The following is a 25,927-nucleotide window of genomic DNA, read 5'->3' on the forward strand; positions in this document are numbered from 1 at the left end:
ATTTAGCAAGTCTTTACCATGACGGAGACAAAATGCTTAACTGGAAGGCGTTTCATGTGGCAGAAGCTAAATATGCCATGCACTTGATATGAAATGTGTATCTAACTTTTAGAGCTCTTAGAGAGACTTCCTAGAGCTCTCCTGCAGGGGTGCTGGGGCAGTAAATATTGCTACTTTGGAAGAATAATTGTCTAAATTTTAATTTTGCAGATGATGTTAGAAGTTACAAACAGTACGCTAATATATCATTGTTTTCCTAGTCTACTTGTTGTCTGTACTTGAGTATCTCCTCCTGTTTGCGTGACCTTTTGTGTTAAAGTACTTATAGTAAATAATTCTTTAAAGCAGAACATGAAGCTCTGTTATACTCTGTATAGCCTCCATGTTGTTACCAGCAGCTCTTGCTGGGCTGTTACGTACTGTTCTCATCTATCCTCCAGTCAGCTGTAAAAAGGACTGGACCTAGGTTTTACTTTTCTTGACTAGCATAGGAGTAAGCTGGTCGCTACAGAGCTCTTCAAGTGGTGTTGGCTATTATACAAGGTTTAATTTTAAACTAAGAAATGGCTTTGGTATTAAGGGGTGAGATGATACCGGGGTTGCCAGCAGCGCTATACAGAATTCTTGAGTTTCATAGTTGGCTTTTGGACTGTTGGTATTATTTCACTTTGACAGCAGTAGTCTGGGTTCCCAAGAAAGAACAAATGTCAACTCAGTACTGTAATGACTTCTGGAGATTCTTGTTCTTGGATTTAGTAAGTTAATGAAACTGCTGCTTGAGACCCACTTTAATGAATGTCTTAAAGATCTGCAGATCAGCAGGGATAAATAATAAAAAAGCTGAATTTGAAACTTTTTTTTCCTTCCTAGTCAGCAGGAGGTTTGAGGTGCTAAGCTGCTGAGATGCTGTTCTGATGTGACAGCTGGGCTAACTTTCCAAACATTCTTCTGCTTGGGGAGGGTTTTTGTGTTTGGTTTTGTGTGTGTGGTTTTTTTAACTAGCTTTAGGTTTAATTACTAATACTGTTTAACTCAGTGTAATTATTGACAAGTGTTGTGAGATGCTTCTGTTTGCAACTGGTGCATTATTACCTCAACAGAAGTTTCACTTGTAGTTTCACAAGTTTCTGGTCCCCTTGGAGATTTCCAGACAGTTTGATACAGTACTTAAGTCTTGTGTACTTTTTCGTCATTGAAACCTAAAAGAACTAAACACCAACAAGTTTTTCTCAGAACTGAGAGCGGCTTGGACAAAAGTTGAATTAAATCGCCTCTTCAGAAATCTGCGTATACTTACTGTACGTCATTGGTAATCCTGCTGCGATTAGGATTGTTCTGTTTCTGTGCTGTTTGTCAAGGTGACTACATACTAAGTGAGGCTGATACTGTTTGTACTGTGCAAAAGCTGCTCATGCAGTAATTAACTTACGCAAGCTAATAGAGGTTCTGAGAAAGCAGAAGCAAACAGATGGAGTGGGTGTTGGCATCGCACAGCAGGGCTGCTTAGCTCTTCATAAGTGGGTCAGTAATCTAGAGCAGAGGCTAAATAAGTACAGAGGTCCTTTTGACACTAGCCCTCTAAGTAATTTGTAGTTATCTTGCTGAATCCTCCCAGCAAGCCAGTGGGATTCTAATCGCATAATCCCTGTGTATCCTGAAACTAAACATTGGCACGTGAGTTCACTTTTCTAAAATACGTAATGAATTCGGTAGAGTTTAAGATCCCGTCTTCATGCTCTCCCTTGCAGTTTTGACACAAATAGGGCACAAGAAGCAGTCAGTGAAGAAACAGAGTATGAGCATCACTTTATATAAATCATGTTCTAATGGAGCGGTTTCTTCCTTATTAGCAAGGATTGTTGTGTTTAAATAAATACTTTGTAACTAGTGATAACTAAAATCTAAGCCTTTAACAAACCAAACCATACCATGTAGCGAATAGTCAGCTGGCATATTCCTAGTCTGTCTTCATTATTTAAAAAGTCATTTCAGTGGTGACAGTACAGAGCATTGGAATCCAAAGTAGGGAAACACAAACTGCTGGTTTCAGTGTCCCAGTATTTTGGTGTGATCAGCTGTGTAGTTTTTCTGTCTTAAAAAGAGTATAGATAGGCTTCGTGCTTTCTTCTTGCTTCTTTCAAGTAAGACTTACCAAAATGCAGTTGCTTTTGTAAGATGCCTGATAATGTACAACTAATAACAGAGTTTAGTTGGGGTAGATTTGGGATAATGTTGACCTGGACTGTTGTAGCTCCTGTATTTTTGGAAATCTGCAAGAACAGCTAGGGGAAGGGAAGCATTGAGTTTAGACTGTGTTGTGATGTCTTATGTTCCTCCAGAGCATACATATCTGAAAACTAATGCAGAACTGACTGTGTACTTCCTGAGCTGTAACTCAGGATAACTTCATATCACATGTCGAATTTTGCTTCCATGCAAACATTTGGGTAATGGGACAACTGTATTAGGGCTTTACCTTATATGAAGGATGAGTACTAATGGAGATGACCTGCCTATATAGAGTACTTCCCAGGTACAACTGTAGTCCTCACTTGTTGCGTGTCGTAACCCATTCGCTCTTCCCCAGAAGTTTCCATCTTGTGCTGTGCTTTCGCTTACCTGTTGTTGAACCTACAGAGCACTGCTGTATCTCATCTCCTTGCTGGCAGTTTCCCGGTTCTACTGCTGATGCGGTCTGCACAATGCAGTACTGAACTGAGGCATATGAGATCACTCAATGTATAGGTGCACCTTTTTTTTTTCCTTTCCAGTATATGTGGGAGGATAAAGGAGAGAGGTGCCTCCCATCAGTCTCAGCATCTCTAGCTTTCATTCATTTTAGCTTTGCATACTGAATATAGCTTTCATGCATGCCCTGGCAAAGGCTATTTGTGGTTGGGAGGAAGGGGGCAGCTAAATGATGCATGTATAACAGTATACCTCTATTTTCTCTTTCCAGATGTTTGTGTACTCATCTCAGTACTGTAGAAGGGTTTGATACAGCGTCACACAACTTCCTGATTGATAACTTAAACTTTCTTCTTCAACAGATAAAATTTCTGTTGATGTTAGTAGTTATATTACAGTTATTATGTAAACTTGCTTTTGATACAATGTGTGGAACAGTTCTTAACTCTTGAATCTTAGCTTTAGTGGGAGGTCCTGAGTTTCTGCAGAGGAAACAAATTTTATCACTGCTTTATGTTAGAGGAAACTACAGCACAAAAGCAAAGCGATGTTGAATGTCTATGAAAAGTGAACTGGCTGAAGTAAGATTTTTAAGACCAACTTCCTCAAATCCCAATTCAGAGGTTCTTTGATGGGATGCTAGTACTATGCAAGTGCTTTAGAGTCTTAGGTGAAATGCAGCAGTTGCTTCCGGCACAGAGAGAAGGCTAATACTCCTACCAAACCCTTGCCCTCTGGGCTGCTGTGCCATTAGTGTTTTAGAAGGTATTGTCTGAAAAACGTTTTTTCTTGCTTAGCAGTTCAGTATGTGTATAGAAAATGTAGTCTTACATGTGCCCTCTGTCCTCCTTGCTCAACATAAGGATAGCATCCCTGTGTTATGTTTCCTGGTTTTCAGAAAGCTTATTTTTGCTTTGTTTTCTGCAGCCTCCCAATTCTGACTTAAGTGAGAGAGATAGCGAGAGGGGCTCAAATCCTGACCTTGTTTTTTGAGGAATGTAGCCTATTTGTGGAATTTACAGTCAACAATTAGACTTCTGAAGCATCTGGCTTCTGCTTCAGATACGAGATGAATTCTGAATTTTCATACCATCCAGAGGCAAAGAAACAACCCTACAATGGGTTCCATGGTTTTGGGAATATGGAAGATTGTGAGGGAGTGTTGGGAATGTGAAGCAAACAGCTGCAAGTGAAGTGGTTGGTTGGCACTGAAATTAGGAGCTATTTACTGACCAACTTCACTAACGCTGGTGTTTCCTTGAGCATGTTAGGATGAAGTAGTAATATTTTAAAGCCATACCTGTTGCATATCTTTCACTTGAACCACTGGTGAAGGTTGGTAACTTTTTAAACTGCTATCGCAGAACCAATCACACCCTCGTTCTCCTGGGGAAGTAGCGTGGTGGTGGTATTTAAGCATTGCTTAAATTAATAATATTTTTTCCTTAAAGTAAAAATGTAGTAGTATATATTGACTGCTTCTGAAGGCTGTAATGTTTTTGGTTTTTTTTGTGAAGCAAAAACCTACATATCCAGGAGTTTTTTCCAAGTGACTTCCGAGCCTAAAAGGCTGCTCTTGATGTTAAAGTGAATAATGCTATTGACACTTGACTTCTTTTCTTATATTTGCTTACAGCATCCAGGAAATAAATCCAGTGCATCTTAATTTTGTTGTATTTCCAGTGTATTCTACAAGGCTTCAAATACTTAAAACTGCAGAATCTGGTGAAAGTTCATCAGACACATGAAGGCAAGATCATTTGACATGGTCAAAATTCTCTACAGAAACTATGAATTTATCTATTATGCTAGTGTTATTCCTTCGCTTGCTTGTCCTGCAGCCCTTTCTTCGTTCCCTGCAGTGAGTTAGCACTATGGATAAGATAAGCAGCCTAGGCATAGCTTTCGGCACATGTTAAAATTGTTTTCTGAAGGCTGGCTCTCTTTATTAATATGAGTGTCCGTACATGGAACTTGTTTGTGCTGATCAAAGTGTCTACAAAGAAGTTAACAGCAGAAGTAAACTGGGCAAAGAAAAGACCTGTTTGAAGATGGGACAGCTGGCTTGGAACTGCTGTTTGAGAGCAAACAAATCTTAAAATGATGACATTTTGATGCCTTTTTTCTTCACATATCTGAGTAAAAAGTAATTTCTATTTGAGGTGTAAAGGGCACGTTTTTTCTTGAATATAACTTATGCTACCAGTTAGCATGTTTTTTTTAATTCCTTGGGAATATTTGTCAAGAAAGTGATCTTATAGCTGCTTGCAGTAACCTAGTTTTAGGGATGCTTTTGATCACCCGTACAGCAGAGTTGTCAAGCTACTGTGGCTTCTAGAATAGATTGTTTTCGAGGTTTAAGATCTTTCCCCAAAATAGGTTACTTCAGAGGATAGCGATATAGAAATTCCTTTGTTTCTTCTCAGGTTAAAGCCATAGGAGATGGGCGATTTCAACAGTTACCCTGCAGGTGGGAAGGTTCCTCTGGAAACTGTTTCAGTAGAGTTCCCAACATCTGCTGCTGAGCTATGAGCTAGTTAGCTGAGAGGACAAGAGCAGGCAGTTGGATTGGCACAGCAGATCCTAAAATAACATTGTTATCCAGACAGGGGTGAAGTCTGTTTTCCCAGAAACAGAACTTGGCACTGTCTGTTAGTTTGCAGCAGAGCCGGGATAATTCACTATTCAAGTTGGGGATGGACATTGATTCTTAATCATAGCTCACAAGTTGAGAACTGTTATGTATAAAGAACCTCTTCAAACCATATACTGTATTTCAGTCTGGATGCATTCACTTAAATGTAAATTGGTTCTATAAATGTTTGAAGACTATAGTTGAACATCTTAAGCTTTCTAAAATAAGTATAGATGTTTAAGACAGTACACCAGAATACACAAAAGCATCATTTTTATTGCTGAGATTACAGGAAGTGCGTGCTTGTAAATTGTTTGTTGATAAGCTGACTGCTTTTTCTCATGACAGGATTATTGAGTATGAAGCAGAGCCCTCTCTGCTTTTCTCTTGTTGGAATTTCAATAAAAATAATGCTTTAAAACAAAGCCAAAGAGATCTTTCCTGGAAGTATGGCAAGAGATGGCTGAGATTTTGGGGAGTGTTGGCCAAGATTAGCTTCAAAATCCCCTGATCCTCCTTGTGATAGCTGCTGCTGTGAATTCTTTGGATGTGTTCACTGGAAAGGTGTAGCAAAAGGATCAAGTTGCCCTTGCTCTTCTCAGTCCTGTAATTATGGTGGGACTTGAATGTTGTCTCTACATTCTCTGTAAAAGACTGAAGGAAGTTCTTGGTGCTTTTTAAGTGTGTTGCGCCAGGCTCTGGCCTCGGCAGGGCAGTGACAGAATGATGGCGTGCTTTGCAGTGGCTTCCTGTTGTGTGTGACATCTCTTCATCTCAGAGTTTTCCCCGTGCGTAAGTACTCCTCCAGCAGCTTGCTGTGTAGCTTCCTGACTTCCTCTTAGTAAATGATGTTGTGCAGTCTGAATTTCAGGCCTAGCAAACAGCCAGGCAGCTGCTTGCCAGGCAAATAGACTCCACCTGCATAGTCTGAACACAAAATGTGAAAAGATGATCCTGCAAGAGAATTGGTCTGTTGTTGCTGAAAGGGGCAAGTGCAAAGCAGTTGACTTTAGGGGTGTTTTTTCTGATGTTTTGCAGTGTCTTTTAATGTGTGGAGAGTTTCTTTCAATAATTCTACGATAACAGCTTTCAACTGGTCCATGTTCTGTAGTGCTGTATTGTGCAGAGAGACAAAAAGAGTGCTTTGAGAGCTTGCACTAACTTCCTTGGGGTCTTTCTTGGAGCTGGGGTGGCAGAAGCTGGCACCTGATTTTGCAAGACCGTGTCCTGCCCAAAGATGAATAGGTCCAGCCCTTCTTAGTTTCCAAATGTTCAAGGTGGCGTCATTGTAGACAGAAGGATGCTGGCCCTAATTACATAAATGTAAAATGACATGCTTAAATTTTAGGTTGCAGAACACCTTTAGACACTGTGTGGACATATAATGGGAAATATAAATGTTCATGTCAAGTTTGACTTCAAGTCTCTATGGAATTTCTAAACTTGAAGTAAAACAGTGTTGGTGACACTACCTTCATGTGTTTGAAATCTACTCCCATGCATTTCCTTTAACTACAAAACTACCTTAAAAATTATAGCCTCAAGTTAAATTTTGCTTTCTCCTGTTTGATTCATAACATCAGTGTATTTGATATATAGGGTAGAATGCAGGATTAATATGAGCCTAAGATAATGCTTTTTTTCTAATAGCATATTTTTCTTCTACCAACACTCCTACCTGAATGGCCACTTAGCAGCAAGACCTTATTCCTGATAACAAAGAAACTTACAGCTGACAGTTTTAAGCTCGTGCAATTCAGGAAGTCATGTGGCTTACCCACATAATTTGTTACGGACTGGGTATGCCAAGTAGAAAGTATCTGCATGTCATTTGAGGTAGGTCAACATGTAAAAATATAAATGTGCAAGATGCTTAGCCAATAGCATTTGAGGTAGGTCAACATGTAAAAATATAAATGTGCAAGATGCTTAGCCAATAGCAAAATGCTACGTGGTTCGAAGGAGCTTGCTTCAAGTCGGCAGGAAGAATTGTTAAATTTTGGGGACTGTATTGTATACTAACTGGAGCACTAGATAAAGGCTCGGGGAATGTGGATTGTGGCCTTGGCTCTGCTGCTTTTTCCCAGGTAACCTTACAAGTTTTTAATATGCTGTCATTTTTCAGTCTATAAATTGAGGTGAAATTTTGTACGGTGTGTGATAATGCCACCTCTTCACCTCACTGGTATAAGCTGTATTACTTGGTTAGGGAGTGTAAGTTTAAGGCATTGTTCCCATTGGAGTATCAGTGATGTGGAACGCGAATTTGGGGATCATGAGTTGTTGGAATTTGTGAGAGTTCTTTATCTTCAAGTTACTGTTGCTCCTGATTAGGATTGCCTTAATGGTAAGAAGCAGGAAGAGTCAGAATCAAAAATAAGTGTTAAAGCTTGCTTGATTTTTATATGCCATTAATTGTTTGTCAGGTTAACAGCTGATGCTGGGGCTGTTGAATTTTAAGCAAATTAAAAATAGCTACTTGTGTTTACTTTAGCGACTTAACCTGCTCAGTGGTACAAAGCTCTAACTAGGAAGAATGATACCTATATCTGTCACGTCATGCTACCGTTAAGAAGACATGTTGGTCACTCAAAAATGTAGACTGTGCTTATTGTCAATATTGAGCCCCAAATTATCTCATAAATAGTACTTATTTTTCTCCAATAAAGGAATCGGGGCTTTAGTCAGCCCAACTCAATGCTAAACTATTCCCTGGCTTACTGTGGCAATTAGTGTCTTTCTATCAGGCCAGCTATTCAGTGTGGCAAAGATTCCTCTCCTCATTAAATTCTTCTTTTGTAGAAGTCAGCCAATTTAGTTTTGTTGGTACTGTAACAAAACACCTGAGTGCTGTTTTTACTGGTGTGAGTGTTTTATGACAACCAGAGCAATTTTACAGGAAAAACTTCCCAATTGTGTAGCTCATGCTGTTAGTCTAGGAAGAATTTATAGGATAAACAACATACTGCAGTTCTTCTAGCGCTACAGCTTTGAACACAAATAGCTAGTTAATGGGTTCCCTACTGATTTAATCCTGCTGGTAATCTACACCTGCTAATTTAATAAAAGTCATTTCCCACGTCTTGTTTACTACTTGTTTCTGTTCGCTTACTCTGACTTGGTGGCAGTGCTGATTGGTGGAAAACTTCTAAAATTTACTGTGTACAATGCCGTAGTCTCATCATGAACAGCTTTCGTTGGCTTCTGTCATGCTGCATTGTTTGAAGCACACCGGCAGGATACAAGAGAACAATTGGGAGCTGGAGTAAGTTCCCATCTCGCTGCATACGCTTCAAAATTGGCAGAAGAACAATGAGATTGGGGAAATCCCATTGGACAAGTGCTGCACAGTAGTCTGACTTCAGCATTTGTTCAGAAAAGATCCCCCAAAGTGTGGCTATTTATTGCGAAATGTGCAAGCAGGTTTCAATAGGTCAAAAATTGGAAGTTTTCATTTAGAGTCTTTGTCTGTAATTGTAGGTAAACTGACCATTTCTTTGGATGCTTGGGTTATCTTTTCTTAGGTACTGGCTGGAGAAAAGCCTGATGCAAAAGCAGCAAACTCTGAGTTTTGCTTAAATGCAGAATTTCGAAGTTACTGTTTAGCTGAATTGGTGAGTTACATCCCAGAACTGGTCTTCACTTCCTCTTAGTTTTGTGGGAAGCTTTAACTCAAGTTCCTCTATTGATATTTGAAATAATTTGAACTCGTGCTGTAGTTCTGAAATTTTGAACAAAGAATGTGGAATGTTTCAGCTTTGTGGCATGGAAAGTTGTGTTTGAAATGGTGTTTGACTCTCAGGTGTTTGGTTGAAAAAGTCTTTTTTCTTCAGTAGACAACTCAAATGTTAATTTCATGAACTCCAACTACATTTTCCAAGAACCACTTCTGAACCTTGCCATGTTTGTGTAAGCTTACAGCAGTGCAGCATCCAATCACAAAAGCTTATTGATAGGTCTTTACATCTTTCTGTAATAAATCTCCCCTTCTGTTATAGTGGGGGAGACTTGAATGTAAACTTAAGGGCTGTATCAGGGGAGGAATTCGAGTGTGTTCTTTCTGATGAATTCCGCAAAGCTAATAATGAAAATACCTGCCTAGTTCCTTTGTATTCAAATTTTGAGTGTCTGATGTTCTGCATATGTCCCATGTACCTGTCTTGCAGACCGATGCCTTGTCTAAGCACAGTTAGTAACCAAAAATCAAGGTTTTGCTGTGCCCTGTATGTCTCAATTAGATGACTATAGTAGACTAGGTGGCTTACTAAAGTGGTTGTGCCTGTTGCAGGCTGCATTGGTGGCAGCCATTTAAAAAATGCTGTAATATTCTGTTCAATGATAGGAAGACATTTTTCCTGGAGCCCAGTGTCAGCGTGTTTGTTCATCCTGTGGGAAGCCTTCAACGTTTTGGCCAATAACCACAGACATTCCAAGAAGGATTTAAGCAGCTCTCCTTGCAGCGAGAAGCCACATAACCGTTCACTTGAATGCTAATGTTCCTCAAGCCTTTGAAACTCTCATCTTTTTGGCTGCAATAAGACAGAGAGAGAGCAGGGCAACTGCCACCTCAGCAGAGGGCAGATGGTGGTAGATCAGGGTTGACTCCTGTTAGGTGGAGTGAGGAAAAGAAACTGTTGGATGTCCTGGGAAAGTGCTTTAACTGTTAAGCAATTGCATGTGAGGCAAGAGCGCTTGTGGGAATCGTCTTCAGATGCGTGTTCTGGGTGTGGATCGTAAGCAAGATGCCGAAGACTTCAGGACTTGTGCATGATCTCAACACTTCCTTTCTGTTTAGCTCTAGGCAGCGAAGCTCAGGAAATAGATTTTGATTCTTGTTGTAGGGGTGTCCCCTGCATACTCAGATTTTCTGTCAATGGTATCTAATGTGGGGTCCTGTATTCTGTTCTGGTCCTGAGCAGCACAGAGAGGCCTGTAGTTAGGCACCTTGGCTATTAAGTTGCTTTCTTGATTTTGCCTTTGCTAAACACATAAGGCAATATAATATCTCAGCAAACATGCTAAGTTCATTTTAAAAATAAAATGCTGCTTTCTTGTACCTGAACACTGGGACTCTTCAAGCCTTTTTATGGCTTCCTTGCTAGTTGTGAATTTTCTTTAATATTTGTCATAAAATATGGGCATTGCTGTGAGTGAAGGTAATACCATAGTCAGACTTCATTTTTGTATTTACATATTTATCAAAATGTTGTAACAGTCATGGCCGAAGTACCATTCACTTCTCTTCCTCCATACGTTGCTTGGGGAAGCTTCCTCTATGGCTCAAACCTTAACTTCATTTGAAATATCTTACAGGAAACACTTTATATAATACTTGATGTTTCTTTGAATTTTCATATCCTTCATCTTTAGAGATAGTCTCTTGTTTGGACATGGATCAAGTTCAATGTATTCTGTTTCACCAATTTTCTGCTAGGTATATGTGGCTTGGACTGCAACAGGGGTTGTTGTGGCATGGTGTAGTGGCTTCCCTGTGTTGAGCACTTTGTCTACAATTACATTATATATCCTGTGTTCAGTTGTCTTCCTGGGTTTCTCGAGATGGGTGTGTAATTCATAGGGGAAGCTGTCCAGAGGCAGCTTCAGTTTGAAATGAGGTATTAAAAGATTCTGTAACTGGTGTTCTAAGAGTAATCTTTTTGCCAGGTTAGCATATTTTTCAAGCAATGTATACAAGATAAATGTCTTGCAGAGCTAATCCCTCCCCCTCACTATCCCAAATACCCACTAGTTTGAGAGGGTTAATCAAAATGTCACATCTTTTTTCAGCTGTCCATCAGTTGCTAAACAGCCCACTCATGCGGTAGCATCAGCCACTCACCCACTTGGAGGATGACGGACTACTTGAGAGAAATTATTTGGCTTAGCCCTTGGTAGCTGTACCTGTTAGCTTGTGGGAAAAGCTTTCACTGCACCTACTATGACTAATAGTGGTTAGAGAACTTGAGATAAAGGTCATTTTTTAATGTCTGTCTGGTGCTAGCCCTGAAATGTGTATGCCAAGCTCTGTTTATGTCTTTTGAAAGTGTGATCTTCTATGAGATTGCTGTCTGCTGTTACAAACCAATTTGTTGTGGATAGATCAGCCAGTATTGTGATGGATATGTCTTCCTTTAAAGTTAGTTTGTCCTTTGATACTTCTGATTCTGTTAAGGATGATACAGAGCATTAATCTGTGAAACTGCTTTGGGTGTCATCTTAACCCACTGCATGATATTGCTTACTAATACAAAACAGAAAAAAAGAAAAAAGTAACCACATGTGGTGTGAAATGAAATTGAGATGAATCTGTTAGGTTGTTCATTCCTTATGTAACTTGTAAGTAAAAGAAAGGTATTTAACAGCTTGACATTAGCACGGTCTTCCAGACTGGGAGCAGTCATTTGTCTGTTTAGTTGGAGCATTTCAGTGGCAATGTAAATATTAGAAAGGAATTGCTTGATCAACTGCTTCCATAGGCATGGTATAATAAGTGGAGGACAGATGGCGATTTCTCAGCTAGAGTGAGTTGCTGAACATACTTGCTTCATAGCTGCCTGCTACATGATGTGGTGCAACATCTCACTAGCTACCCGGAGCTCTGATTCTTTTCCTAAATGGACTTTTTTAGAGCATGTGTTCCTGGTTATGCTTCCTTTACTCCGATAATAGAGTTTTGATCCTTTCTTTCTTTCAGGAGGTGGTGGTCTTGTGTTCTCTGGCGAGCTTTTGTCAGAAAGTCCGAAGACATTTTCAGGTGTGATGTTCTCAGATGAAATACAGATAACTTGTCTGAGAAAATTTATGTTGAAGATATGTAATGAACACGGTACTTTCAGCTATAAGAATTTCAAACTTGCAGACTTCTATCTCAGTTGAAGTTCTGTATTTACATTTCTGAAGTTACTGTGAGAAACTGCAAAATAACACAGCAATCAGAAAACCTTTATTGGCTATAAGAGTGTAACAAATGAAAGCAGTGTAGGAATTCCAAGTTATCATTTCAAGAATGCCATCTTAAAGTACAAACATCCACGTCTTCAGAGCTTGTGAGTTCATGTGATAGTCTTTTTTTTCCTTTGTTGTGTTTTGGGGTTTTTTTTAATCCTGCCTGGTTACTCTCTGGGGAGCTGCCATTGTGAATGCTGTTGTACACTTGTCTTCCTCACGAGATGCGGGGCATTTAGAAGTCACTGGTTTTGATGGCTTTTTTGAACATAGGATTGGGGGGAGTAAATCTGTTCTGGTTCATCTTACCTCCAGTAAGACTGCTTCAGAGTTTGTTTTGCAATACAAATTGCAGCTGCTGAAAGCTGTGGTGTTATGTTGGGAGTGGGGAACTGTAGGGCAAGTTTCCCAGCAAAGCTGTTAGCTCATGATTTCCATAGCCTGCTTTTGCATGCTCCCCATCTTCAGTCTCTCTAGGATAAGACTTGTGGCCAGCTCCCTGCTGACTCTTAAGTGAGGCTGAGCTCTACTGCATGCCTTTTATTTCTCAGTCCTGAAGACCATCTCTGCGCTGCTTGACCTTGCCATTTAGAAGCTTACAAGTTTGCAGGCTGCTCTCCACCTGACTTTGAACAGAGTGTAAAGACTCCTTGATAGGATCTGCATCTGAACAGACCATATGGACAACAAGAAAAGAAAGAAATATTTTACTTCTGCTTGGTTTCCATGGCATCCTGGGAAAATTGCTCTTGAACTTTGAGGTGCTATGCTTCCAGCATCTCCTAGCATCGAGAGAAAAATAGAGGTAACACTGATTGTTGTTGGCTGCTTTATTTTGTCTGACAGCACTGGGCTAGCATTTCAGGATTTGGGAGAAGGGAGGAGGATTAAGTGCTTTGAAGAGGCCCGCCTTATATCTGTATTTTTGCCTTTGTAGGCAGTTTATTGCACATGTGACTAGGAAGAAGTGTGCCTTTAGAAAAGTCAACAGAAGCATATACTGTTCATCAAGATGACTTGTTGGCCTGGCGGTCTGCATAACTGGAACAAACTAGCTACTGGCCCTGAAATGAGCAACGGGCGGCTCAGATGTTAGGCTATAACAGAGTATCTTTTGTACCTCACATTCCACTTTTGCGTCCCCTGTGGACATCCTTAAAGTTTAAGCTGAAGTAAATGGGAGTTGTTCAATGACTTTTTTCTTTTCCCACAGTGCTAGAGAGGTTAATTGTATCCTGTGCCTCCTGCTTTTCTGGCTATTTTGATGTGTTAATTTCTTAGCATACATCCATTTATAAGGAAGGTTACTTAAGTAATTTTCCTCAGTTCAGATGCTGCGTTTTCTATTTGATGTAATGATTTTGAATGTATTGTATAAAATTCTATGTAAACTTTGTTCATAAGAGTTCTGATTATGAGAAGTTGTTTAATGGTTCCTGGTTTATATTCCACTAAATATGCACATACATAAACATCTTTTTTCTTGGATGTAGTATGTCCTGAATGTGCGTGTGGGGAGGAGGGAGGCAGGGAGAAGATGCTTTTTGAGCAAGTAATCTTTGTGTTGCATATGCTTGAAGAAAAAAGGTCTTCTTTTGGATTCTGGGGGAGAGGGTAAACAAGGCTTTTTTTGTTATGTATAGAAGAGCAATTGCTTAAATAAAAGTAAATCTAAGGGGTTGGAGACACTTGGGGAAGCACTCATAATTGTGGGAGCTGAGTGCCCCAGCTGCCAGTTTTACTATTGTTTTGTTGAGTTTGTACTGAGAGAGAAACCTGTGCTTTCAGTTCTGTAAGAGCTTTCTTTTCTGGAGTCCAGGGCTCTTTTAGACATTACTTAATATCCTTTTCCTGGACTTAACAGGCTCTGTTTCTCCTTTGAAGAACGGGAGAATCTGTTAGCAAACTAGCTGCCCACCTGTACTTATAACATGTAAATATCCCTTTACTCTGGTTGCTAATACTATACTACACTACGCTTTAACAGAACTTTCCTAGGGTTCTACTATTCTACCCCAGTGTCTATCACAGAATGGTTTCCATGGAAGAATCTTGTCAAGCTCCTCTTAAGGATGAGTGCCACTGAGGTCTGTGTAAATAGTTTTTAAGAGGAATTCACACTTGCGCTTTTTATTTGGCATTGGTCAAGATACTAGCTCATCCCTTTAGCAAGTGCTTAGAAGAAAAATAAGTATTTCATACTGAATCTTTACATTTTCTGTTGCCAGAAAATGAGATCAGGACCTCTGTGTTACTTCACATCATTCACAAGCAGGAATGAACTGCTGTAGCTTTGAGTCATGCCATTTGATGAATGTGTATGCCTGGTTATGTACATTTAAGTGAGTGGATGACATTTTGTCACTGTAATATGGGATGATGGAGCTGCAAGTAAAAAGATTGGTCAATTCTGCAGGGATGCAAAATGATGTAGGATTCAAAGAGCAGTAGGGTAGATATCTCATGAAGGTAACTTAACATTTGCATTGTTATTGCAGATCTTTCTGGTGTTTTCTAAGTGAGCATAGTGCAAATAACTTTTTTCCTGCTACCCCCAGCACTGGGAAAAGAAACCATGAGCAACATATATTTCAGCAGTTGAAACACTTAGGTCAGCCAAACTACATTTTACAGTAAGCTTTTGTTCAGACAACTGGCTCTGCAGCTAGCTGAGGTGCTGTTTGCAAAGACAGGTAGTATAATTAGGATTGCTGCTGGCTGGTACATAGGCATTTTAGGCTGTAGTAGGGAGAAATGCTAATTGCCAGTATATAGAAAGGACTGTCAAGTCAGAATATGAAAGCAGCTACATTTATTTTCATTTGAAACCCAGAATTAAGGAAACCATGATCAGGCAGATTTGGTAGGAACTGTCATCTATGCTGAATACAATACTGTATGCCAATGAACTTTTTTAAGTGCTGACTTTGATTCATCTCTATTACACCTAAGCCTTTCAAATCAGTCTTTCCTGTTGCTGTTGTCTTTGAGACCCTCTCTGAGCTACTTCCAAAGGTTTGGTATATCTCCCTCCCAGCTTTATGGGTTCTTGAACCCTAGTTGTATCAGGAGGAAGAAAACTGGTATGAGAGGAAGGATTCTGTTCTCTCATCCATCAGTCAATCCTTTTCTCAAAGTTAGTATCAGTGGAGTAATGGACAGTGTCTTCAGAGGAGTGCAACGTCAATCCAGGTATGCCAGTGATGAACCAGAGCCTAAGTCAATATAGCGGTGTTCCCGGCTTGGTTTCCTGCTCAGTATGTTGCTGTATAGTCTTGGATCTAAGATCTTACATAGCAAGATTTAAAAAAACAGACCAACTAAAAAAAGTTAGTATGCAAGGTACAGATCTTCAATCTGTAGACTATAACCTGTTTTCTCAGGTAAATTTTACAGAAGCAGCCATGAGCAATGTTAAAGCAATGGCATTTGCCCATTTGTTGTGAGAAAATGGAATTCCATAAGTCTAGTGACCGTTTCTTACTACTGTAACTCCATTTTGGATAGGTTGGTGTACCTCTTGGAGCAAATTCTGCACGTCTTTTCTGCCCCCTTGACAAAAATCTCAGTCAAGGTAGTAAGTTCTGTAAATGTTAGGCTGCTATAAAGGTGTTTGTGTGCCTGTGTGAAGTAACTTGTCTAGCTCAAGAGAAAATTTGATCATCTTTTCTGTTGTTGCATTTTTCTTGTTTAGTCTTTGAGTGAAAAGGTGAGTGAAAAACAAATGTCACTCACATCAGTAGGGAGGACTTTTCATGAGAATACTAGAATTTGAAAACTTTAAGAGATAAATGGGGTACTATCACAGTTTACTGAAGTTACTCTTCATTTCAGTCACAGCTCTAGCACTGCAAATGCCTCAGAAAATGTAGGCACAGACAAATTAGTTTTAGTGGAAGAAAGGCTAGTGATTATAAGATACAGGACAAAGACAAATGGAGAAGATTGCCTTGAACATGGACTGGCAAACTTGTTAGTGGCTGTAGATTCTGAAAGATATGAAAGAGCCAGGAAAAACGTTAGGGGTTCAGTGTAATACTTCACAAACAAGCAAGTTAAATGTCCGAGACCATTCTATAATGATTCCTGTATAATGTGGGCTTTGACTAGCGTGCTGGAGTTTGCATGCCAGGTTTTATTTGTTGTCTTTCTAGTGCTACCACTTCAGGTAAAAAGGAGGCTGTCAACTGAACTCTGTGCCTTTTAGCTCCTTTAGAGCTGTTCCACTTCTTTGCAAGACTTTGAAGAAGAAAGTGGAATTGTAGTTATGTATGAATTGTGACAATGTTTAGCAACTTTTGTATAGAGTTGATGGTACTTAGTATGTAAATATCTTTGAAGTGGTTCTGCCTACTTTAATCTGATGTCGTACTTGTTGCAAGCACTTCATTTAGTACAAAAAGTACCTAGAACATGCAGCATTGCCAATACTGTAAATAGTGTTAGTGGTAGGATAGTTGCTTTGTTCATTCTGTCTCTCAGTAAAAACTGGTAATAAATTCTTAGTAGCAACAACCTGTAATGTACAGATACCAGCCTAAGCATGTGTGTAACAGTTTTGGTGCACATAGGCTACTGTTTAAAACTCGTCTGGCTTCGGGTTCTTTCAACTATAGCCTCAGATAAAACAGCGTCTCTAAAAAAACCTGAGTATTATTGATGAGACCTACCACCTTTACCCCTGGTTGTATCTTCTATTTTGCAAATGCACTTGTGAAAAGTACAGGGATATCTTGGAGCGTGTGCAGTGCCATGCATAGGCACCATCTTGTTTGATACTGTGGTCATGACTACTTGGACAGTACTTGCACATACTTGCCTGGATCTGCAAATCAGTACATCTGGCTTTTAACTGTGCTGAGAAACTGAACCTAATTAAGCGGCTTAGGTTGAGTACCAACCTGAGGTGGCTTTATTAGTTGGCATCTGGACATCAGTGAGGGGATTGTGGATTGTTCTGTGTAGCTGCATCTCCAACTACCAAAGTTTCTAATTCAGAATTACTGCCACTGGAAGCCAGGATGCAAATGGCTTTCTATATTCACTAAGATGAGGTCGTACTGTCACAGCCTAACATTAATATGCTGGTTGGCAATGGTCATCTTCGCCTGTTCAGCCTTACCCTGTTCCTTTTTTCACCTAGGTGGGTCAGCATCTTTTACCACCTAATCATATTGCAAATACAAAATTTATTTTTGGGTGGTATGTTCCAGTTGAGATGATGTCCATCTGTATTTTTGGACTCTTGAATGTGACTATAGTGTGTTACTTTAGACTGTTTCATCCCATGTAGTTTATATCTGGTTATTAAGGATTTTGATACGGACTTCGATTCCTCCAATAGGGATATAATACATTAAAGCAAGCAATCATACTGCTTACTTCTGAGTGTGACACAAACCACGTTTGTCCATGTTCCTTCTTCATGGGCAGATCAATAATTCATCTCTATTTGAACTGAGACTTGGTAGTTCAGTTTTGTAGTAGACTAACAGATACTACTATTCCACTAAGATAGTTTGCGCTGTTGATGCTGATTGGGAGCATCATCCGTGATATGTAGACTAGGCAATACAAACACTTTTTGGTTATCTTTTGATATTTAGGTTTTTCCTGTGTCCACATTTTTCTTGTGTGTGTCAGTATTTTCTGTCTTACTAAAGGAAGGCAGTTTTGGCACTTTGTCTCAAAATTGTGAAGCATTGCTACAGCTCTTTGCTGTTTAGGTAATTTCTTGCCCAGAGTAGGGTTTTTTTGGAACTCAGATTTTCCTGTTAAAGGAAATGATGAAATGGAAGAAGTGAAGGCATACTGTGTGCTGTTGCATGCTGATAGCCACATTAAAGATTCTTCTTGCCAGAATTGTACAATATCATCTGAGATGCTGCTCCTTATAAGCAGATGAAAAGGCAGGTTGAAACGCCAACTCTTGCGACTCTTTTTGCTTGGGGAAAGGCTCCGACGGAAGTAGCTTCTATCCCACCCAGTAATAACTTCTCTGACCCTTTTTTTACCACATCAGCCCTCTGGTCCATCCCAAGATAGGAACTGCGGGACTGAGTTGTCCCAGGTTTAATGTGTAGCAGCTTAAACAGATTCTGCTAGACTTTGACTTTTCCCTAAAAATCCCTGGGTCTCAAAGAGTAGTTGTTATTCCTTGCAAGCATCCTTTGAGCATTTCTCCTTTCTCTAGGAAATAGTTTTGTTAGAACTTAAAACACTGGGGAAACTGAGCCAGTTTGCTTTATATCCCTGAAGTCCCTCATAATAAATTCACTTATTTTGTGGGGTCTGCAAAAGCAGCAATCTAGCATTCAAGCAAGCTTGCTTGGAGAGTGCTAGAGGCCACAGAACATGGTGATTTGCTAATCTAAGCTAGTGTTGAAAAGATAAAAATATTAGCTTTTGTATAGTTGACCTCGTTTCTGTCAACAGACAAATTGTTTTAAGAACAGCAGTGAAAATGCTCCTTGGAATGAAAGTGTCCGCTCTGGTGGGAGGAAGTATATTAGCTTTAAGCTTGTATTTTGGAGTATATTTTAAGTGCTGTCTGCACAGGAAAGATTTAAGTACAGCTTGGATGCAGGAGCCAAATTATGTTTTGGAAACAATGATGGCTTACCAGTGCTGCAGTATACAGTGAGTTCAAGACCAAAAACCCCTGTTTGGTAAAACATGAAGCCCAAAGTATGCTTCTATACTTTGATTTAAGGGCAGTCTGCTTTCTAAAGGCGAAATGGTGATATGTCTTGGCTGCCTCCCTCCTAATAAATTAAACGTGCCTGGGAACGTTCCCAGGCACTGTGGCCAAGTGGCTCAGAACTGCCTTGTCCATACTCTTAAAACTCTTAGCTACCAGGACAGGGTGGCTGCATCTGAACTGCCCAGTGTGAGTGGTCCCGATGGCGTGCCGACTCACAAAACTGGGAGTTGTGTGGGAGAAGAGTAATTGGCACAGCCCGGTGCTGGGGAATGTCCTAGCTGCTTTCTAGCATACATGACTGTGTTCCAGGGCCTGGGAATGCTTCCAGACAAGACTTAACATATGAGTACAGATGTTAGTCCTTGACTTCTAAATTCTTTATGGACTAAGGCATAGCAGGACTTTTCACATCACAAGGGGTTTAGGACGCTTCAGAAAGGTAGGTTTAGGAGAGAATGCCTCCAATGTGTTTTGGGGCAGTTATTCTGTACTGCTAAAACGTCTGTACCTCCTGTCTCCCTTTTAGATGGTTTTAGTGGTTGTTTAAACATCTTTCAGAATGCAGTCACCTTCTTTCCAGCCACTACCTTTCTGGGATGAGTAGGTGTTGTCTGCCCTCCATCACGCTATTGCTTGCGTATGAATGAACATACACAGCACTTCCATGAAAGGCTACAGTATGAAGTGTGCTTTTTATGGTTGTGAGGAATTTCATTCTGATTTGGTGTGCGTGTGTGTGAATATTAAAAGCCCTAGTTTACTGTCAGGGTGACGTGGTGGGGGGATGGTCTTGCATCTTTTAGGCAGTGGATCTTTTATGTGAGTAGGAGAGTGGGGAGACCACTTTATTTTCTCAAATGTTTCTTCCAGTGAACAGTAAAAGCTGTGTTGAGCTGTTTTTATTGATCATACAGGATGATTTCCTGCAGGCTCCTTCATGTTTGATTGTGGATTATTGGAATTGGAGTATAGTCCTAGTGTAGCTAAACCAGTAGAACATTGATGCTAATCCCAGCTCTAAGCAGGCAGACATCCTGGAAGACAGCGTATCATGTAAGCTGCTGAATAGTGGAGCAGTTTTGCTCTAACTGATCACTTTTTCTGTACCTTCTGGCCTGCCTTCCCTCCATGGTGTCCTGAGTTTCATTGCAAGCTACAGCTCTGTCACACAGTCACTTCAGGATACTGTTTGTCTTTCTGTAGGTTGTGGAATATGCTGTCAGCTTTGATAGTTTGAATATTTATAGAGAGAAGAGGTTAGCAATATAAAATACTGTTCCTGTTCATCGTGCTTTGTCAAGGGCTGTAAAATTTTTACTTTTGCATGTGCTGTCTTGAAAGTCTTGTGTAGCAACTCTGTGGCATGTCACATTTACACCAGGGATGCACCCCACAATTTTGGGAACGTGTAATCTGTGTGACAGCATCAGCTTTGGAGCACTGCTTTGTATAAAGGATCCATTGCTCAAAGGTAGTAAGCTGTCAGAGCTGGCTGTGTCAATTAATATGCAGCAGGCTTTGTGTCTGCTGATTGTTCTTCTAATTTAATGTGTGTGATGATCTGTCTTACCAGCAGTAGTGGTGCATATTTAAGGACACAATACAGTGCAGCGAAGCTCCCTGGTGTCCCACAGGCTGCCTGTGTGTCTTCAGGGCAACTATTTCAGTCCTTACGCAGCTTCTGGCAGCCCACTGTCCTGGAGGCATCTTAGGAATAGGAAAAAGAGAGGTTGCAGGCTCTACTGATGCAGCGATGGTCAGTATCCCTCCTCTGCCCACTCTCTTTCTTGAGAGCTGTGATGCTGACTGTGTCTGAGATGGATGTAACTCGTTCAGGACAGTTGGCTCTTTTGAAGAGCTGGATGTATGTCAGAGAATTAGCCTTTGCGTGTGGCTCTGCAGCTCTCTACTAGACAAAGTCATCTAGTACAAGATTTTACTTGTGTCCATAATCAGTAAAATGTCAAAGGCCATGTTTTATTCAACAATTTTATTTGTGATAAATGCAGGCTGCTGGCTCAATTACACTCTCTCTCCTCCTTTGTAGTGCTTGTGTAGCTCCACAGTGAATAGAAGAACTGATCTGGCTGAAAAGTAACTCAAAAAAATAATTTCCAGCCACATGTTCTGTGGTCAGATAGCCAGTTCATTGATTTGGGTTGCTGCTCAATTGCATGGACGTTTCAGCCTCCTTGGGATGACATTAGAAATGAGGTGTGTGGGACAAGGCAAGAAGGGGATGAGAACCCCTTTAGTAGTAGGGGTAGTTAGTAGATTCTCTTTGTTAGTAGCCCACACTTAGGTTTTATTAAAGTCACCATGGATTTAAGGTGGTTGTCAGCCCTGAAAGTGGTTTTTAAGTACACTGCTGTGCTATCTGCTCTTTTGTTTCATAACATTAATGAATTTTCTCTGCATAGGGGTAAGAAATAAAAATACCTGCTTCACTTTTCTTCCTTTGAACACTCAATCCGAACTTGTGAGCATATCAGCTAAGCTTAGCAGCTTAAATTTTAATAGCAAAGCCTGTATTTAAAACCAGGGTTTTGGTGAACTTGGATTCTTTTCTTTCTGTTGCAACTTTTCAGAGGCTATTAACTTTAAAGGTAATGTAGCAGCCAGTCAAACTTCAGGCTTCGTAATTAGGGAGTGGAGTTGTAAATTGCTAGTCAACCATATTCTTCCCTTCAATTCTGAGGTGCGAAGCCTAGTTGTGTGTTACTTATGTAAAATAAACTCTCAATTTTCACTGGTCACAGAGCAAGTCTTTTAGAACTGGGCTTGATTTATGGTTCTGAAAATGTGCTGCCCGTTTACAAGCCCATGCTGTTTTCTTGCTTTACTTAAATCTGCTGCTGCTTTTAGTTCGTGCCTATCAATGGAGGTTCCTTTTTCTTTACTGTTGTGATCTTGTCATTGAACCAGTTTGGTAAAGAAATAGTTGTCTTTCCTTTCCTCCTGCTTGATTTAGCAATTAAAGTTTTGTTATTCTATAGTTAAGACTTAAAATACTGTACTGTAAAGCCATGTTAAACATTCTGTGTTTTGTACACAGTGGAAAAGAATATTTAGGTTTTTAATCAAGGAGAGTACAGAAAACAGTGAGAAGTATCAGTTACAACGTGCTTTTCTTCAGAGTCCAAATTTTCCTGTTTTGGGAAAAGCAGCAAATTAGTATGTGCGTGGAGAACGAGATTAATGCTTAAGTGGTGGTACCTGAAAGTGAGATTGTGATGTTCAGTTTCAGATACATGTGGCCTTTGTTTGAAGTCTTAGGGAAGCTTATGTTTAAAAACAAACAAAAACAAAAAAACCAATCCAGAAACTACCCTTTAATATGGAATTTTAAGAGCTAGGCTGAGGAAGTTTTGCCTGTTTTAAGGAACATTACAACTGTATTGACTACTTAAAACCAGAGAACTTGTTCACCTTTTAAAAACATTATCATTTACCTTGAATCATGTGTTCCATTTTGATAGCCTCCTTCATATAGAAAATATAGCATGAGATGTCAGTTTAAAGTCTAACAATGCTCTATCTTCTATGTGAAAGGAAGTATTCTGTACATTTTTCCATGTTTGACATCATGGTGTTTTGAATAACCATGTTCCATATTCATATCAATTTTTTGTTTTTGTTTTCAATTTATGCACAGCACTTGCTCTGAAATTTGGGGACTGAGTACACCAAACACGATAGATCAGTGGGATACAACAGGCCTTTACAGCTTCTCTGAACAAACCAGGTGAATATTCTGCCCTCTCTCGCATCATAGAAATCTTGTGGGAGGGATTGGCTTTGGAGGGTCTGTAATGGGATGCTTTAGCTGTAAAATAGACTAAAATGCTTCCTAGGCCTCTCATGGTACAGCATTTTAAAATATTTGCTTGCCAGTGTAGAAATCCGAGTGTTCTCAGCTGATGTTTTGACCAATGAAACTCTAATTCTGGAATATTCCTTTTTCACGCCAGTGCCATTGAAAGAATGGGAAGACTTGTTAAATGCAAGCTCTAATGTGATTTGGTATTTATATTAACAAAGTTGGGATACTTAATTCTTTAGACCTAATCTTACAAAGTGTTTAAACTGCTTTGTATGCCACAAGCTTTCAGTTAAATCTTGCTAATTGGCTCAGATACGAGCTACTAAAGAATTGTTTGTAAATTCTTCAGTAGTTAATGGTGGGCAAATTCTAAACAGGGTCTTTATTTTTTCATGTCACATTACTTGATTTGTGTATTGAGGTTTGTCTCCCATCCCATAACAATCATAAACATCTGCATTTATGTAAGCATATGCAGTCTGTCTTAAAACTAGCAAAACGTTTTCAGCTGGTAGCAAGGCAGATGAAGTCAAGAAGACAAACTGTACAGCCCATACAAGATGTACATTCATGCTTTTTGCATTACAGTTATACTGCCGTGTGGATCACTTGGGCAGCTGACTGCTTATAGGCTTATTTGCAGTCCTGTGGGAATTCTGATGCTTAAAGCCATAAAGCATCCATGCCACAGCAAAGCCTTGAGGTTTAGCAGAGGAAGGGACTATAAGTGTGTGATTTTATTTTCATTTTTTTAACAATTGTCTTCTGCATTTAAAAAAATGTGTATGAAGCAATCGCCCTTAAATACATGGTTGGAGGTAAAATGGCTTTTAATGAACTCTAAATTCACTGGCACTAACTTGAACAGCTCAAAAATAAGTTAAGACACTGCTTGATACCATCATTTTTATCACATTTAAAGCCTTTTAACAAGAGTATAAATGTCACTAACAGTGTCAATCTACTGAATTCTGAGAATAAATAAACTACACATCCCATGTGTGTACACTGTTGCTTGAGCGATTAAGACGACAGCATGCAGTCTGTAAACGCTTCTCAACATCTTTCCCATATAGATCTCTCGATGGCCGTCTCCAGGTATCTCATCGTAAAGGATTACCGCATGTTATTTACTGTCGTTTGTGGCGCTGGCCAGATCTTCATAGTCACCACGAACTTAAAGCAATTGAAAACTGTGAATATGCTTTTAATCTTAAAAAGGATGAAGTATGTGTAAACCCTTACCACTACCAGAGAGTGGAGACACCAGGTAGGAAGACTGCTTCTGACTTTCTATAGCAGCACCTGTACGTACTTGTTCAGCATCATGTTTTAAACAAAAAAATAGAGAAAGGTGATGCTTTCTCTTGCCAAAATTACAAGATGATTAGAGATACAGTTTTTGAGAAGACCATCCCCTGAAAGCTTTTAATGGTAAAGATACTGAAAAATCTTTTCTTTACAAACATGTCGAATAACCCAATAAATACTTCCAGGACCACCAGCAGTTTCCAGCTGGCTAAGTATGGTCTGACATGACAAGGAGAATAGAGATGACTTACCTTTGCTAATAGGGAATAGTCTTACTCAAGAGGCACCTCAGGAATCTGTTTCTTCCAGTAACTAGCAGTACTGAGAGTCAGAAAATTTCAAAACATCTGAAGAAATTGTTAGATGTGTTAGATATTTTTTTTTCTTTTAGCTCACAGAAGCATGTCTTTTGAGTGTCTTACTAATGCTTTGAATTTTGCTTTTCCAGTCTTGCCTCCTGTACTAGTGCCACGGCACACTGAGATTCTAACGGAGCTTCCACCTCTCGATGACTATACCCATTCCATTCCTGAAAACACTAACTTTCCAGCTGGAATTGAACCACAGAGCAATTACATACCAGGTATTTTCTTGACTGCCACCATAAACAGTACATTTAACATTGTGCTACTGGAACAAAGAGGGTAATTTCATCCTCGTAAGTGATCAAATTAATTGAAAGATACACCAATAAATTAAATCTGGTTGATTTCCCATATTAATTCCAATGGAAATACCTGAACACTGTTGTTTGCAGAACACGATCCTGTGTGAAACCATATTGCTGTGGTTTCACAATAACTCACTTGGTTTCAATCGCTTATTTAAGATTCAAAATGCTAATGAGCACAAAGTAGACCTTCACCTTATATTTTAAGCCTGTTTTACAAACATATAGAGGTTGCCAAATGCTGTTTATTGAGTAGTAAACTGCTTCTCAATCTCACCATGTGTAGTATATGGAGAAGACTTTAAGTTGCAAAACAGTGACTTAAAGTGTTTTGATCTGTAGTCCACAATCTATGAAGGTCTGCTTTGTGTATTTGTTACTATTGTGTGCATACAGTTTTGTCTTTTTAGTAGGAAAGAACAGCCTAACAATATTGAACTCTTAAAGAATTCCTCTCCCCCTCTTTGCCTCTTCCCCACCCCCAAAGAAATACCAAGACTAATCTGCTGCAGTGCATCCGAAAGCCTGTACCCTTATTGAAACACAAAATCAGTGACCTTCGTTTCCTGCCCCAACTTCCTGTTTCCTATCTCTTCAGGAAGTTGCCTGGAGTGTGAAACCAAGCAAAGCTGAAGTTTTCTCATAAATGTTTAATGCAGCTATGTTACGAACAAGCTGAAAATTCAGATCTGGACTCTCACGAAGAATAAGAGGACTTCCTTGAGACTCAAATATGTGCAATGTACAAATTGTATCTACATGTCTTAAACAGGATGGTGCTTCTGTTTTCTTTAAATGTATCCAAGAATTGAAATGGCACCAAAAAATTCCAATTAATTTGATCTCATCTGTTTAATTTGTGCCACATTTGTTGCCACGTAGGGACAGCAGATATTTAAAGAGCAGTTTAAGGTGTTAGAAGTTGCTTTCTTAGCTTACGTATACTTTTTTGACTCAATCTGAGGGCTTTTGATAGCATTTGCAAACAACTTACTGGAAAGCCACCATTTGAAAATCCAGTGCTATGGAAATGAGCTAAAGCAACTCTAGGTAGTTATTTGCAGGAAGTCTGTTCAAGGTGATTGCGGGTAATCACATGATATTCAAATGTTTATGCAGCTAACCACACCTTGCCTCCTTCTCTTTGTCACT

The 25,927-nt window shown here is 39.6% G+C and overlaps 1 protein-coding gene across 2 annotated transcripts in view; it reads left to right on the forward strand.

The window, feature by feature from the left end:
• Positions 1 to 25,927, forward strand: part of SMAD2 (SMAD family member 2) — a 51,692-nt gene that overhangs the window by 13,404 nt on the left and 12,361 nt on the right. Inside the window, exons 3-5 of one of the 2 annotated variants that reach the window (XM_059834136.1) lie at positions 22,627 to 22,716; positions 23,871 to 24,064; positions 24,554 to 24,688. In XM_059834136.1, the coding sequence (XP_059690119.1) occupies positions 22,627 to 22,716; positions 23,871 to 24,064; positions 24,554 to 24,688 (419 nt within the window). The remainder of the gene's footprint in view (positions 1 to 22,626; positions 22,717 to 23,870; positions 24,065 to 24,553; positions 24,689 to 25,927) is intronic. The other variant, XM_059834137.1, reaches the window with a different exon arrangement.

Source organism: Gavia stellata, chromosome Z, assembly GCF_030936135.1.
Source record: "Gavia stellata isolate bGavSte3 chromosome Z, bGavSte3.hap2, whole genome shotgun sequence".
In the NCBI taxonomy this organism is placed as follows: domain Eukaryota; kingdom Metazoa; phylum Chordata; class Aves; order Gaviiformes; family Gaviidae; genus Gavia; species Gavia stellata.